At 40.1% G+C, this 17,058-nt stretch overlaps 1 protein-coding gene across 1 annotated transcript; it reads left to right on the top strand.

Annotated features, from left to right (window-relative positions):
• The first annotated feature begins 232 nt into the window (after positions 1-232).
• On the top strand, positions 233-15,537 carry scaf4a (SR-related CTD-associated factor 4a). Its single transcript, XM_030746472.1, has 19 exons — positions 233-405; positions 1,969-2,052; positions 2,190-2,234; positions 2,329-2,490; positions 3,504-3,636; positions 3,880-4,016; positions 4,146-4,340; positions 4,488-4,573; positions 4,711-4,792; positions 5,108-5,284; positions 5,555-5,628; positions 5,791-5,981; positions 6,587-6,687; positions 6,911-7,024; positions 7,122-7,278; positions 8,704-8,831; positions 10,646-10,799; positions 11,391-11,546; positions 11,843-15,537. The coding sequence occupies exons 1-19, from the start codon at positions 376-378 to the stop codon at positions 13,135-13,137; spliced, it is 3,501 nt and encodes a 1,166-aa protein (XP_030602332.1). The 5' UTR covers positions 233-375; the 3' UTR covers positions 13,138-15,537.
• The last annotated feature ends 1,521 nt before the right edge of the window (positions 15,538-17,058 follow it).

The raw sequence follows: 17,058 nt of genomic DNA, 5'->3' as shown, positions 1-17,058 counted from the left end.
ATAAGCTTATAAAGACATAAAAAATTAATATTAAGCTCTTCTGCTTGATATTAATTTAGTCTCCTTATAATCTTATTGCTCACAATTAGAATTAGTTGCCCAACCCTGGTCTAAACAAATGTTTGTCCTCGAGGCTCGAGTGGCGCCATGTACCCTCTCCATATAGCATTCTGCCCCCCAGTGGACAAAACTGAGAACAACAATACTGAATCCCATCATGCTTTGCCGTACCCGCCGACCCGAACACCTCCAATGCGAAGCTAACAGGCATTAGCTACCGGGAGCGGACATGTTTTGACCGACCCTTTCTTGAATAAACATCGCCGTAAGTGGGGAACCGGGAATTTAAGGGAAGGCTCGGAACGTCTGGCAATCATGGATGCCGTCAACGCCTTTAACCACGAGGTAAGCGGCCCTTGCTAAGAGCCTGAACCTCCCTTAGTGTGGTGCTGCTGATCATGGAGCTGCTGTGTTGCACTGGAGCTAGTCGAGCTAGTCGAAGCTGTGGGCCTGCTCGGCGAGTGAACTGGACGTCTTATTCGGCTTAAGTGTAGCGTCCCTGAAGTAAATTAATTTCACTGAAACGAATAGTAAGGGTTTTCTGCCACCTATTAGGCTAACACTGTAATAACATCCAGTTAATAGCGTTTCCAGTGACAGCCGTTTTGCTAGCTTGTGGGAGTAAGTTGTGGTTACCAACATTGGGGTTGATAATAATGCAAATGAGAGAGCGTAGCAAAATATAGAAAAGCAATACATAAATGTGTCGTTTCCACACCGTAAACTAACAGTGAGTGTTCTTTACGGCGCCGTTAATATTAAAACCAGTGTTTGGTAAGAAGATGCTAGGCCAAGTTACTACGAGGCCTGACCATTGGCGGTTGATCCTGTTAGGGGTCCAGTCAAAACACTGGTCAAGTCATGTTTTGGCGTTTTTGACTGCACCTCCAAAGTTGATTCACCACTGAGACCGAGTGGCAAGCAGAAATTTCTTATTGCATCAAAACACATTAGTCCTGATCTTGTTTCTGGAACCAGATTTTAACTCTGTGGCTGTGAGTACCCCCGATGCTTATTGAACGATATCAAGCAGTTTCAATTGCAGTTTCTCTCACACACATAAGTAGAGAAAGTGGTAGCAGACAGTGCATGGAAATCACTTTTATATACGTGCAGATATGCATACATGTATAACAGCAGTGTGTACTTAACCTTATTGTCAAACGTCTATGTCTAAATTAGTTTTTCTCCAGATCCTACCCATCTTTTCAGAATAAGCCTCTTGCTAAGCCCCATGCTAAAAAGCACAAACTGTAACAAGGCTGTATGTTGTAGTTAATGTGAGTTGTGCTGCAGAACATCCAGAAAGGCCAATTGTAGCTCCACGGAGCTGAGGAAGAACTGAAATAGTTTTTTTTTTTTTTTTTTTTTGATAAATTATAGTGGGGGAATAAAATAAAGACACAGGTCTGGCTGATTAATGAACTATTGCTTTTAATTCTGAAAATGGAACGGTGATATGACTGAATTTGACCAATTTGCTTTCATAATAATACTTGCAATTGCTTTGTGAATCCTCTATATCCATTTACTCTGGCTGTGCACTTTTTTGGTGTGCTTGAAACCCCCAAGTTATCCCAGGCCAGACTGTAACATGTTTAGTAAATGTCAGAAATAACCTGTCAGATCAACAATTATGGCAGATGGGTTGCTGAAAAATCCTCATTAAACTTGATGAGCCTATATTAATGAGGATATTCATTGCTTGGATACTGTCTGGTCATATATCTACCACTTGGCATGACTGTAACGGGAATTCATAAAAATCCTAAATGTGCCTGTTTGATATAAGATGCCATGAGGGTTTCCTGAGCAGTAACGGAGGAATAGAAGTGATTAGCATCAGCCCAGGCACTCTTCCAGTGTCATGACTCTCCAACTCACCAATCTATTATCTTCTCTGTCTAGTTGTTCTCATTGATGGACTCCAAACCCCCAATATCTCGGGCAAAAATGATCTCCATCACCAAATCTGCCATCAAAGCTATGAAAGTAAGAGTTTTGTATATATTGTGTGTGTGTGTGTGTGTGTGTGTATATATATATATATATATATATATATATAAAATTTCATCTATGTTTGGAGCCTATACTATAACAGCATTCTCATTTTGTTCTCTTTATCACAGCTCTACAAACATGTGGTCCAGATTGTAGAAAAGTTCATAAAAAAGGTGAGCTGAACCTGTCTCAAGTTAACTTGTCAGACTGTGTATCCTCGCTAAATCTCAGTAAACTCAACTGTTTTCTCCTTCTTTTTTTCTCCAGTGTAAGCCTGAGTATAAGGTAGCAGGCTTGTATGTGGTGGATTCCATTGTTAGACAGTCCAGACACCAGTTTGGACCAGACAAGGATGTGTTTGGTCCAAGGTTCACCAAAAACATTACAGGAACTTTTGAGAACCTCTGCCTTTGCCCCATAGAAGACAGGGTAAGAGAAGAGAGAGCTGGTGAAAATTTAATTGTACTGCAAATTATGTTGACTGTTTGCTGCCTTTCAGTGTTTCCTACAGATTTAGATTCTCTTTGTGGTGGGTGGGGCGGGCATGTGGACGTGTATAAGCGTGTGCAGGAGCAAAAAGTGGTGGCACATGCAGACTTTCCCAAATTAATTATTAAATAATATGTGGGACTCCTGTGCAAATACCTTAATAACAAAGTACTTTGTGACAGATAAGTAGTAGACTTAGCTTTACGTAAGTGAGATTCTTGTCCTGACTTTACATTCTTGGACTGGAGCTGGTAGAGATGGTCCCTGTTCTGCTCTGCAGGCTGAATAAGCTTTCCATTGCAGCACATCAGTCAGTTCTCCCCTGCTGCAGGTTCTGGTTTAAATAGCCTTTCAGCTCACAGTGGACCTCCAGTGCAGAGCAAAGACTACTCCAGCTGCAGATATTGGAGCTGGGGTTTGCCCAGGAGGCAAGTGAATGATGGTCTTGTGGCTTAGGTGATAGAGTGGGTCCACCATCAATCCAAGGGTTGATGGTTTGATCCCTGGCTCCTCCAGTCCATGTCGAAGCATCGTTGGACAAGATACTAAATGCCAAATTGCCCATGATGTATCCATCAGATTGTGATTGTACTCTGTGTAGTTACAGTAGAAAAGTACTGTATAAGTACCATGATAGTGAGAACTACTACAACTGTGACAACATAGCCAGCTTTTAAGGAAAGAAAGATGCGAAGGACTGGGACTAGTTAATCAAAAAAGCAAGGTGGTAGCCTGTGTAATGGATCTTTATGGGAACATTCTCTCAGGGGGTGAAAAACTAAAAATGTTGACAATAAAATGAGTTGCCAGTTATAGCCGGGCAGATGTTAGTATACTTGGGCTGCCTGCCCAAGTAATGTCTGTATTTGGGGAACACTCCCTTGTAATTATAAATGTCCAGTGCTAAATTAATTTGCCTCTCCACTTCCCTTGTTTCCTTATTTTCCTTATAGAGTAAGATTGTGCGGGTGTTGAACCTGTGGCAGAAGAACGGGGTGTTCAAGATAGAGGTTATTCAGCCCCTCTTGGATATGGCAGCTGGCTCTAGCAGTGGTGCTGCATCCAACACAGGCACAGATGAGCCAGGTAATTTCTGTGATTGCGCAGATTTATTTTTATCCAGGTTTTTGCTTCAGTAAACTTGAGTAGCTCAAGTGAATACACCCAAACTGCTGTTTGGGTGTATTCACTTGGTGCTGAAAATTATGTAGGTTTGCATAGTGGAGAAAACTGCTTTATTAATCTAATATTAATATGCTGATGGATTGGTGATGTGTTTTAAAGCAAATGCATGCTGCACATAGATTGACTCTTTCTGTCTTCTGTCAGGTTCTCCACCACCTCCAGCCAAAGAGCCAGTTACAGTGGTAACGGCAAACTCCACCATGACATCTGCTACTCAGCTGCATAACTCTGACGCCTTTGCTGCTGTGGCACAGCTCTTCCAGACTTCACAGGGTCAGCAGGTGTGTTCCTGCTAATGCAGACTGGCGTTAGCTTCTTGTCTCATTCATTTTTCTGTATTGTTGTTGCTTTTTTAAGCATCTTTTACATCTTCATTACTGACTCTTCTTTCACTCTGTTTTGGGCGTTAGCTTCAACAGATGCTGCAGAACTTTCAGCAGCAGCCAGTGAAGCCTGAGGCCAATACCCAGCCTCCACTCCAGACTACCCAAACACAGGCCCCAAATGTCTCCATTGGACTAGGCGTGGTTGTGCCACAACCTCCCCTTCCCTCCCAGGCTACCCAACCAACCCAGCCTGCCCAGCAGAAAACAGCGTTTGACAAGGTGACAGTGCATTAAACAAAGAGATTGTGCACTTTTTTTTATTTCTTTATTTTTATTAGACATCTAATACAATAGTAGGGGGAAATTAAGAGTATAGAAGCTTTGCTACATTAATAAAATATAATTATTTGTGTTCTTCTCTTGCAGAAATTGCTAGACCGGTTTGATTATGATGATGAACCAGAAGTTGGAGAAGAAACAAAAAAAGATGAAATCTCTTCTCAGCCCCCTTTGTAAGCCCCTTGATTTATTATATATGCAGCACGTCTGTGATGCCAAGAAATGGGAAGCTTTGACTTTTATTATTTTTTTAATTAAATAAAAACTGTGGATCTGAGGCTGTTTTCTTTTTCTTTTTTTATCATCACAGTATGCAGCAGTCTCCAGCCTTCCCACAGCACATGGAGCACTTTAAACCCCAGATTATCATGTCACAAGAGCTCTCACAACAGGTAAAAAGAGCAGGACTTATAAATGAAAAAGATCTTCTTCTTTATTGACAAGTCTAAACATCTAGTTCTTTGATCTTTATTTTGTTTTTTTTATTCTAGACCTTGTAATATTAAATTAAAATACTATCAATAGAAACATTATAGCTTGTCTCAGCAATAGGATTACATCATGCATATTATATATGCATATACAGCAAATGATTGTATATGCCTTAACATGTATAAAATATAAAAAAGCACAGCTTTGTTTCTGAGAAACTGCTGTGAGGGACCGGGTTGTATCTGCACAGTATTTATTACAGTTTTCTTTCTCAGGTTCCCCTTCCTCCTAATGGTCAGCTCCAGGTTTGTGGTTTACCGCCAGGACAGAGCTTTCCTGCTGCGATGCCTCCTATGGGGCATGCACTGCCAGGGCTGCCCCTCTCTGGTTCTTCTGGGCCTCCAGGCTTCCCTGGGGTCTACCCTCCCCAGAATGCAGCACAGCAACAGCAGGTAGACTAAACAGCAGCATAAAAATGTAGATAATAAAATGAGTTGCCAATTATAGTTGGGCAAGTGTTAATATACTTATACAGAATTGTAGCATTGAACAATTTGAGCTAAAATTTAGTTGGTAAAGTAAATTTCTATGCAAAAAATGTATTAAATTTGAATTCTAATTCTAGAAATGTTTTCTGTTTTATGATCTTATATGGCTTTGCCTTGCACAGGGATATAATGCTACGGATGTAACTGATTTTAGTCTTCTCTTTACTGTGTAAGGATTTGTCAATGGATGTGGACCATTCATCCATGAGAGATGGCAGACATGGCCGAAGATCACACTCAGGCTCCAGGTAAACATCTGAAACAGGATGCATTTTTTCAAACTAGTTTTCCTTATCCACACTAATTTCTTCTTTCCTATTTATTTTGCCTCACACAGATAATCTGCTGAATACGCAAGTTTTAAATATCATACTATGAGTTTAAATGTCCCCCTCCCCCTCCCCCCACAGATCTCCAAAGCGAAGGAGATCACGGTCCAATTCCCGTACACGTCGATCCAGGCACAGGCGATCCCGCTCACGCTCCAGAGACAGACGCCACCACTCACCGCGCTCACGCTCGCAGGAGCGCCGGGAGAGAGAGAAAGAGAGAGAGAGACGGCAGAAAGGCCTTCCACCAATCAAGAGCGAGACAGTGAGCAGTAAGTCATAATCTGTTTATTATATATTACTATCAGTCTGTTAGAGCACACAGTGTGTTTTTTTTTTTCAGTAGGGTCGTAAGACTGCCTTTCACTTACACTATTTAGCTTTTTAGCTCTGTTGTCAATGACGGGCAACAGTCAGCAGAGCTGAGCCGATACCCAGCCGTCCCACGTCTGTCCATTTTTGACTTTTTTTAATGAATTTGTTTTTTTAATGAATCTTTGAAATTTTCAAGAAATACTGTACTTTGATGTTTAACTGCAGTAGCTACTCCTTCATTTATTGTCTTATTCTTCTGAGATTTAGTGTGAGTATTCATGGGCAAAGGTCTACAGAATATCGCAGACAGATTTTCTTTTTTTTTTTTTTTTTTTTTTAACTTTTTTATATTTTGCAAAATTTGCATAAAATAAAGTGTCAGATGGTTGACCTACAGCAAATTAGTTTCCATTCCAATATATCACATAGTGTACAGGTAAAACATTTGACAGATGAGCTCTATAGGCCAACAGGTCTCTTGTTAATTTATTCTCCACTCTTTGATTACATCTATTTCACATATTTCTGAATTTCTAACTTCTTGTTCCTTTCTTCTTTTTAGTTTGCAGTACAACTCTCTGGGTGGGCCAGCTGGACAAGAGAACACAGCAGCAAGATGTTGCCTGTTTACTAGAGGAGTTTGGGCAGATAGAGTCAATCAATGTAAGTCCACTCAGAGAGATCACCCGTTTATCCAACTGTGATATTTGCACTTTGTCCTCTAAATCTTTCAGTCACCTTATAGTAAATCTGGCTTTTTGTTGTTACACAGAATCAAATTTGCACCAAATGCTGTACCTGTTTACAAAAAGACCACAATACACTAACTTCGGGCTCAATAAATTTTTTTTTTCCTCACTTGTTGTTTTGTCTTCCTCTTTTTAAGATGATCCCTCCACGTGGCTGTGCTTATATTGTCATGATACATAGGCAAGATGCCTTCAGGGCTCTACAGAAGCTCAGTAGAGGAACATTCAAAGTTAACCAGAAAGCCATCAAGGTGAGTGAGCACTGATCCCTGCTTTATAATGGTTCAAACAGAATGTTAGGAAAAGACAAAACTAATAAGTTGCCTCTTCTTTTTTTTTTCTTATCAGATTGCTTGGGCTTTGAACAAAGGCATAAAGGCTGACTTTAAGCAGTACTGGGATGTGGAGCTGGGTGTCACCTACATACCTTGGTCTAAAGTCAGAGAGGATCAGTTAGAGGAGCTCAAAGAAGGAGGCATGCTTGATTTGGACTCTTTATCACCAGGTAAAAAAAAAAATTGAGCAGATTAAGAAATAAAATGCAGTTCCTCATAGTTCATTTGGGAAGTAAAGTTAGTCACACATGGATACACTTGTACAGTAAACTCTCCACTGCTCCACTGTTGATGACAGATAGTCAGCAGAGCTTATCTGATAGAGCCGTGCGCTCGACGGCCTTTTGTTAAATTTGCTACTCTTGGTCATTTTATATTTGAAATCTTCTGAAGCACAAATAATTTTGGGGTAAGGCTATACAAAACAGGGGAAACTGATTTTTAGTTTTCGCCTTTTTTTTTATATTCCAAATTTTAATGTGTATGAAAGAAGTTCATAGTAACTAAAGAAAGTAGCTAAAAAGTGCACTAATCCACAAAGAAATTCAAAACCATTTTTTTTTAATTTTGACATATTTTTCTAGATACAGAAATGCCTTAGCTGTATCTTTCAGAATTGTAAATGAGAAAAAGTTGCACAGAAGCCTTTCAAAGCACAGAAATTTAATTTTGAGTGGTTTCATAACTTAATTTTTGAGATACACTCATTTTTATAAACTGCAGGAAAAACAAAAAAAAATACCTACTGTGCAAAATTTGCAAAAAGACAGCATGTGCATCAAAATAAATTATTTCCAAAAGTGTAATCAAAGTGCAAAGTGTCCTAGGAAGTTATATAGGAAGGCACAAAGTCAAACATTACTTTTCAATAGCCCCAGTGGAGCTGTGCCAAGCCTCGGAGAAAAGAACTACATTTCCATGCTCGCATGAAACCATGTGGTAGTTCATGCTGACAACGTGATGACGTTTATTCCAACGTAGAAAGTGCTGTTAGCAGCTAATTAGATCGATAAAACACTTGGATTGTAATATTTTGTTATTTGCACTTTTTACGTGATGTCTACGATCCCGTTAAAGGAAGAATGCAGCGCTCTGGGACGTGTTGAATGTGTGATTTGAAAGTGTAAATCCTCCGGTTTTATATGCAAAAAGAATTTTTGCTCTATCATATGTGGTTGCAATTCTACCGGCATTTAAAAATAGATATGCAAACGGCAGCATTGGCGCTCCAGCCGGTAATAATTAAAGTATGTTTAAAAAGACCAAAGAAAACAAAATTGATATATAGAAAATACAATACTAGTCCTTTAAAAGTAAATCCTGCTCAGAGAGTGAGCTGCCTTGGAGGAGGTATGTGCTCTGAGTGCTTCTTGTTTATTTTGTTATGTTGTGTATTTTAAGTATTCTGTGTTGTTTACCGATTTTATCACATTTGGACTGCCTTATTGTTGGCTTTTCAGTAAAGCACTTTGAGCTGCACTAACCGTCGTGGCACTATATACACTTAAAGTGTGTTTTAGTGAAATTAATAATTCACGTGGTGCCTCTGTTATTGTTCTAAAAATGTATGATTTTTTTTTTTTCTTTCTTTCTAGAGTGGAGTGGGGCAAGGAAGGCACTTGACCACCCAGATGAGCTCACACACAATGGCCGTTCAGAGCAACAGCAGCCAGAGGAGACACAAGGAGTACCTGTGCCTGCCCCAGTTGCTCCTCCTGCACAGGTAAAAATATAAAACAGCCACAAGATGCTACCGGTATTGTAATCTCTAATGGGCTCGACACACGGGGAGCGATAAACGACAGCGACAAATGGCCCCCATCGCCATTGGAGTGAAACCCAACACATGGGACACGATAGCGACGGCAGCATAGCGAATCACGCTCTCGCGCCGTTTGTCTCCAAGAAATTTGATTAGTTATGAAATTGGAGGGATTTTGACATTTTCAAAGCAGTCTGTGTCAGACAAGGCAGTAAAGATGAAGAGTCAGAAGATTTTCACCCTGGCACCAACAAGTTCCCATATGGCTGCCTTTTTATGTGTATCTCGATAATCACTGCTTGAAGTGTCATATATAGGAAAGTCAAGCACAGCTAAAATGATTCTTTCCTCCATGTTGAAAGTGGTTGCAGACTGCAGCGTGTAGCATACTCTCTGCTCATTGGTCAGTCAACGAAAACCTCATTGGTTTTAGTGCCGTTCGACAGCGACAAAAGTAGAACATTTTGCAAATTTGTTGTGTTGAGTCGCCTGGTCGTGTGTGCACGTCTACGTGTACAAGCTCGAAATTTCACATGCACAAATTTTGACGGTCGCTTGGCTGGAGGAGGGCAAGAAATTGTCGCGTCATCGCACAAGTTCCATAGGGTGCTGCTGGTAATTTAAAAGCAAATTCTGAAGCTTACTTGAGTGTCAAGTGCTGAATCGACTGTATTGATGAAAATGGAGACAAGATATATATATATATATATATATATATATATATATATATATATATATATATATATATATATATATATATATATATATATATATATATTAGGGGTGGGACTCGATTAAAAAAAGTAATCGAATTAATTACAAGCTTTGTAATTAATTAATCGAAATTAATCGCATTTTAATCGCATTTCAATATTTGACATGAGAAATATTAATTTAAGTTTAGTTGATGAATAAATCAATATACATAAGCTTAAACTTCAAAATGTTGTTTATTTTCCCACCAGTCTACTACACAGACCAATGAAGGGTGGAAGTGCTCCTGTGATAAGCAAACACCTGAAATTAAAGTTAAGCATCATAACTGGATAGTTTTATTCAACATTAATGTCTCACTTGTTATAGTTGGAAATTAATCATTAGCTCAGCTGTATTCCTTGATGTTGAAATGTGTCATGCTTGTTTTAACAGCTTATTTTGAAATAAAGACTTAAAATTAAACCACAAAAAGGAGAAAAAGTTCGTTCTCCGTTTAACAGCTGCTTTTACACAGCTGTGCTTCACACTCACGGTTGCTAGGCGACATGAGCTACGCAGAGGTGACGGCAGCTGATATGAAGGCTAGCCGCTCACTTCCGGCCTTTGTGGTGTTCGTGGGCTGCGAAAGACGTAGGCCGGGTCCTTCGCAGGATGCGGCCCCTAATTTGGACATTGTGCGTCGATATAATCTGTATGCCGGGAACTCGCGCACTGAGAAACGTTCCACGGTGCAAAGTGCGATTAAAATGCGTTAAAATTTTTAATGCGTTAATTTCCCCGTAATTAATTAATCGAAATTAACGCGTTAAAGTCCCACCCCTAATATATATATATATATATATATATATATATATATATATATATATATATATATATATATATATATATATATATATATAAAGGATCCAGACTGTTCCCAGCTTTCTTAACAAAATAGAAAGAAATGATAGGTGACTCAAGACATTTGCACAGTACAGTATATATCTTGTTGCAGTTTTTAGATGCTGCCTGACTTCTGTCATTTGACATCAACAGTTAATTCTTCTAAATGTTCTCAGGTCCCTCCAATGCAGCAGCCAATGGTTGGTGTGGGTTCTCTCCAGCCTCCTGTATTTCCTGGGCACATAGGCATGCCTCCACCTTCCTTCCCTCCAGGTGTCCCCCCTCCTCCTTTCATCAGACCTGGCTTCAACCCAATGCAAATGCCTCCAGGTAATAATTTCCACTCTTTTATCATGCTTTTTTCGCTTTCTTTTTTTTTTCTTACACAGTGTCTGTTCTCATTTTTTTTCTCAGTAGTGTACATAGAAATAAGAAAATAATGTAATGTAAATTTTATGCCTGTGATTCAGTTTGCATGATAAGGTTGGCAACTGTGGACTGAGATGTGTAATGATGACAGGTAATTAATTTATTGGGTATTTAAGAAGGTCTTCGTATACTCATGAAAACAAAGTTATTGCAAGTGAAAGGAAGTCATGCAGCACTTCACAGGGCCTTAAATTTTATCTTCCCATCATGTTGTCATCACCACGAGCTCATAAAAATGGTCAATAATAAAGATGCAAAGACTCAAACAGAACAAAATCCAGGTGTCTTGTACTTTAATATTTACTGGGGATAGTTGGTGGGTGGTTGCTTTGTTATTACTCTCTATGATTTTGGCTGTTTGGTTTTGTTTTTGTGGTTTCACTTCAACAAGCTACACAAGTCCACATTTTCAGAGTCCATCCATTGGTTATTCCAAGTTTGTTTTTTTTTAATCAAACTGGTGTAAACCACCCTTTTACCACTTTCCTCCAGGTTTTCCTCTCCCAGGCTCTATGCCCCTTGGCCCCCCTCCTCCTTCCAAAAGTGGAGTTGAGGAACCCCCTCTAGATCCAGCAGGTCTGGGCAACCGGAAGAATGACGAGGCCCTTGAAGGTCCCAACATCTTTAATAACCAGATGGGATCTATGGGTCAGTCTGTCCTTCTCTCCTAACTTTTCACCAGATGAAGTGATTTTTCCCTTCTGCCCAACCCTCTGTAAAAAGGCTGTTAACTTGAGTTTGATCATTGAAACCAGAGGACTCTCATCACTTATTTTTTCTGATGAAGATTGTTTTCTTGCTAAATAAATACAGAAAAATGCTTAGTCACTTAGCTAGTTTGCTGTATAGCAGCAAACGTTTTATAGTTAGTGTATGTTTAAATATGATGTTGGGGAATTATGAAAATTGCAATTAAATTAATGCTGTACTTTTTTCTCCTTTAGTTAACCAGGTAGGTTTGCCTCCCGGTGCTCCTCCAGGCGGACCTCTTGGTGGTCCTCCAGGCGGACCCCTAGGTGCTCCTCCAGGCGGACCCCTAGGTGCTCCTCCAGGTGGACCTCTAGGTGTTCCTCCAGGCGGACCTCCTGGTGCTCCTCCAACTGGACCCCCAGGCGGACCCCCAGGTGGCCATCCTGGCAGCATCCCACCCCCCTCAGGCGGTCTCCTAGGGGCACGGCCTGGCTTGATCCCCCTCCAGCGTCCTCCTGTTCCCCCACCAACACACATGCAGCGTTTTCCACCACCCCATGGCCCAAGGCCACCTCACCCTGGCATGCCCCCTATGCCCCCACAAATGATTCCCAGGGGGCCACACCCACAAATGATGCAGCACCATGAGCCTCCTCCAACTAAAGGAGGCTTTGGGATGCCCCCTCTTCACAATTTAAGGGCTCCTTTCCCTCATGGACATGGCCCACCTCCTCAGGGTCCTCCTCCTTTTATCAGACCGGGTGGTCCTCGGGGTCTAGAGGGGCCAGAAGAAATGGATAGCAGACCATTCAGGGGAGACAGGCCTGGATTCAGGGACAGAGAGATAGAGAGGGACAGAGACTGGGATCGAGACAGGGATAGAGAGAGAGACAGAGGTTTTGGAGGTGGCAGGCGCCCATTTGGCGATGGAGGGAGAGGAGCGGGTGGTGATAAAATGGATGGGAGAGACAGGCTTGGAGGCTGGCAGGAAGATGGAGGCGATCACCGTAGTGGAGGATGGGAAAGAGACAGAGACCGAGATCGAGACCGCGACCGTGATCGAGAACGGGATCGTGATAGAGACCGAGACAGGCGGGACTGGAGGGAGAGGCGAAGCAGCCTCGATAGCGACAGGGAACGTGGGAGGAGCGATGATGGAGAGAGGGAGCGAGCGAGGGGGGAGGGAACAGAAAGAGGAAGAGGAGAAGGAGGAAGTCGCGAGAGAGGCAGAGGAGCTGAAGCAAAAGGAGACAGGCCAAGGCGGTCAGATCGGCGTGAGAGGACAACACGCTGGGACAAGGATGACCGTTTAGCCGAACTGGAAAATATGGACAGATATCGGACCTCTAACAGTACGGAGCAGCCTTGTGTGACCCCTGTGGTTACCAAGGAAACTAGTAAGGAACCAGGTATGGAAGCTTCTGAAAAGAAGCCAGAATCAGAACTTATAGCTCCGCCCCCAGAGGGAACTGCTTGTACAGGAGATGCGATGCCCTCTAAGCCGGCTCAAAGTGAGCCCACAGAAACAAAAGAGGAAGCAGCATCATAGACTGCTGTGAACCACTGATGGATAAAAATGTGTCTCTGCCATGATAGTCGGTCTCAGCTCTTGGCAGATTAATTCAAACTAATCACAGTTTGGTCGTCATTAATTTACAGTTTCTGGGCAGTGAGTAATTTCTTAAAAACAAAAAGATCTCCCACAAATGTTGTTAGGCTTATGAAAATTGATGATTTCAGGCTTTACATGTCAGAATTAGGCCTGTGTTTCAAAACAAGTGGAAATCAGTTTGGATAAATGACTGTAGTTTTTCTCCTTCCTGTAAGTTGTAAGAACAGACAGTGTTTGCATGCTCACTTAGCTCTATTTCTTTGTTTTTGCTGTAGTTGGCTTGCCAACAAAGGAAACGACTGATTTGTACGACATTTCTATTTACTTCATGCCCTTATTTACAGGACGAAAGGATCTTCTCACAGATGTATTGTTTTAGATAATTGTTTTTAATTTGCCAAACTCATGTCAAACACTGATAAACTTTTCAAGCAACTTCGTTATAACTAGGCTTTTTGTTTAATTATCTTTTTTTTGTGTGTGTGTGTTTGTCTTGTAAATCCTCATTGCATTTTCACAGCCAGAAAGGCACAAGTTTGAAAGGGATTGTTGTGGCCTTAAAATCAAATCTAATTACTTGCAGGGCTTGCAATTAATTTTTTTTGTTTGTGTTTTTTTTTTAACTGGGAAATACAAACTTCTGGATGTTTAGGTAAAGTACTCTTAAAGTTAGATGTGGAACCTTTGGACTATGTCCCCACTTTCTGCCCTTTGAATCACATCAGAAAGAATAAAAACAGTCTTCGTTCTTAGTGCAATAACTGATGAATTGGTGACACATACAGTATCCCTAAAAGAATCACTCTATAACAGGTTTTCCTGCATAAGTTTTAAAGATATGCTAGTACAGGGACTTAGGACTCCTTAGAATCTGACTTTATTCTCACAATTTTGATCCTAACTTATTAGTTCTCAAAGTATTTTAATTTACAGTTTAGATGTAAATTATATGATTCAAACCTGTATAGTTGGTCATAACCCAGAACCTAAACTATAACAGAGGCAGTGTAGATCTAAAATAAAATTTATGAAGTAGATTAAGCTTGATATTGGCATGTGGTCAATAACAAGCCAGAGGTAGGCTTTTGTTTTAGAAGTTGGCATGATCTAAACATTCAGAAATTGTCTTGTTAAAATAAAGATCCTTTGTAAACAAACTGATTTGTCACCTTGAGTAACAGATGATCAAAAATAGGAACAAAGAAGAAGCTCCTGGTAAAGAATTATTACCATCTGTCAAAGTTTCAAAACAAATGTTTGTAATGTGCAAGAAAAATGCCACTGAACTTTTTCCCCCTCCAGTTCAAAACACCTTTACCTATGTATGTGTGTGTGGGTGCGTGTTTTTTTTTTTCTTTCCCCTTAGCTAAAGAAAGAGGAGCTTCAGAATCAACAGAGAAATATTTTATTATTATTCAAAATGTGCAAATGTTCACGTCCCAGCTTGGATTATTAAGCATTTTGTATAACCCTGTGAGGACAGAGTCATCTTCTATGTTGAGACGTAACCATAACTCCTAACACTATGTTTTGCAGGAAAATAACATGGCATTTTTGGGGGGAACAAATGTAAATAGCTTTAGATGTGTGTCAGTATGTTTTGTTTTGTTTTGTTTTTCTCCCCTGATTGCTGAGACACGGGGAGAACAATTTTCGCAAACCAAAAATCTGATAACATATGGTTAGGGGTCAGGGTCAGGGTTTCTTGGACTCCTTACAAGGATAGATACAAGTTTGTGTTCGTGGTTGTTTGTCCCTTTAGTAGAAGTACATTTTTGGATCGCACAAGAGTCATATTGTCTTTTGGAAGCATTTTCCATCTGTCTCGTCCATCAGTCAAAGTCATTAATTTGTTTCGGCTACATGGAAATACAGAATGAAATCCTGTGGCTATTTGTTTTTGCTCTTTGATAAAACACAGCTCACTAACTTGGTCTCTGTTTCACTGAAGACGTACTGTATCTGATAATGTTAAAATCTCAAGCCCAGATTCAGCAAGTGCGACACTTGTTCCTGAATAATTTCACACTGAGACAACGAGGGTAAAACTAACATGATGAGATGAAGAACTTTGCTTGGGACACTGCTGTAAATATGCTTGTATCACTGACGAGAGTCGCGGTAATTTCTGTTAATAATCTGTGATTTCTTTATTGAGAGAAACGTGTTGACTTGGAAGGAACAACAGAGGCCCTTTGCTTTAACATTTTTAACTCCTAGTGGTTTGAAAATTGACAGATGTTTCTATGATTTGTTAAAAAACAAAAGACATGGACATAAAATCTTCAATATTTCAACCATAGGATATTGTTTTTAATAAACTATTTTTGTACCAAATTATTTTTGTGTTCAACTTTTTTTGCTTAACCCACATTTACCTGTTAACACGATCAGAAGTAGGATATCCACAGACATGCACATAACTGCACCAAGTCTGAGATTGCTGTAATTTTAAAGTAAGTCAGTCACTGCTTTCATGGGAAATGATTAAGAAAAGTAAGATGTCTTTTTTTTTTTCTTTTCTACCAAAAATGCAGTAGCTGTGTGTGAAATACTAAGTACACCACTGATAACTTGAACTATTGTTTTCTGTTTGACTTTATCAGTCTCACATCTTTGTAGAGGAATTCTTTTTCTTTCTTGGAAGTCCCTTGAGATTAACGTCTCTTTCAAGGGAGATGTGGCCAAGAAGGCGCACCATTACAATGTTCCAAGTTAAAATTAAATAAAAAAATCAAACACATTAACAGAATAAAACAAGTAGAGCCAATATCATACAAGGTTCAGCTTATGAATAGCAATTATACTTTTCAGTTACAGAAATCTTTAGGCGATCTCTGAACAGCATTTCAGTCAGTCTGAGGTCTGGACTTTGGGCCGTTGCAGCACCTTGATTCTCTCCTTTTCCTACAGAGGAGTTTATGGTCGACTCAGTATCTGGAAGGTGCCCGGCTGCAAAACAAGCCCAAATCGTGCTAGGCAGTTGTTATGAGGTGTTTGGAAATGGCCTTATAACTCTCCCCAGATTGATGGGCAGCAACATTTGCTTCTCTTAAGATCATTGCTGACGTCTTTCCTTCTTGTCATTGTGTTTATTTACACCTGAATACTCAAACCTGTGGTCTTACTTGCTGATTATCAATTAAGTGTGTTGGATTTTCAGCACCTGGCTGTTTCTTTCCCTCTTTACTTCTATGGAAGCATTGACTTTTTAGTATTTCACACACTGATTCCACATTTAGTTTTTGTTTTGTTAAATAAATAATGACAAAATGTATTACGTCATTTTATGCCGTTCATCTGAGGTTGTATTTACATAAGTTAAAATGATTTTCCATGATGTCCTGATGCATAAAAACCTTAGAAGTGACAGGGGGTGATAGAAGCTTTCTTTCTACCACGACTGTAGGTCTCAACAACAAACACAAGGGAAAGGAGCAGCTAGCTTTGCACCACAGATATTCCTTAAAGACTATTTCAGATTTGTTTTATAAACTTGCTCATCTAATGCTCAGTATGCCTGCTGGCTAGATTGGTTTACTGTATCATTAGTTTGAGGACTATTGGGAGCTAATAACTGATCCGGCCCCAGTTAGTATTTATGCAGATATTGGTTAAAGCACTGTTTATGCACGAACTTCTGACTTTATGATAAAAACACGTGTAGCCTCATCTACACCACCACTATGAGAAATTTAGCTAATCCACTGGCAATATGATACAAATACTAGGAAATGCTAGGCTATTGACCGGTACTCAGATATAAATGGCAGCACCACATTTTGGAATTTTAGGAACTTTGTAAAATGTACGTATGAAGCAATATTTCTGTATTTATTGTTTTATAATGTTGAGATG

This window comes from Archocentrus centrarchus, chromosome 14 (assembly GCF_007364275.1).
Source record: "Archocentrus centrarchus isolate MPI-CPG fArcCen1 chromosome 14, fArcCen1, whole genome shotgun sequence".
NCBI lineage: Eukaryota > Metazoa > Chordata > Actinopteri > Cichliformes > Cichlidae > Archocentrus > Archocentrus centrarchus.
This window is presented reverse-complemented; position numbering and strand designations above follow the sequence as displayed.

Coding starts and splice junctions, on each gene's coding strand:
- scaf4a (XM_030746472.1), top strand. CDS start 376: ATGGATGCCGTCAACGCCTTTAACCACGAG. Junction 2,053..2,189: donor CTGCCATCAAAGCTATGAAA/GTAAGAGTTTTG, acceptor TCTTTATCACAG/CTCTACAAACATGTGGTCCA. Junction 7,025..7,121: donor TTAACCAGAAAGCCATCAAG/GTGAGTGAGCAC, acceptor TTTTCTTATCAG/ATTGCTTGGGCTTTGAACAA.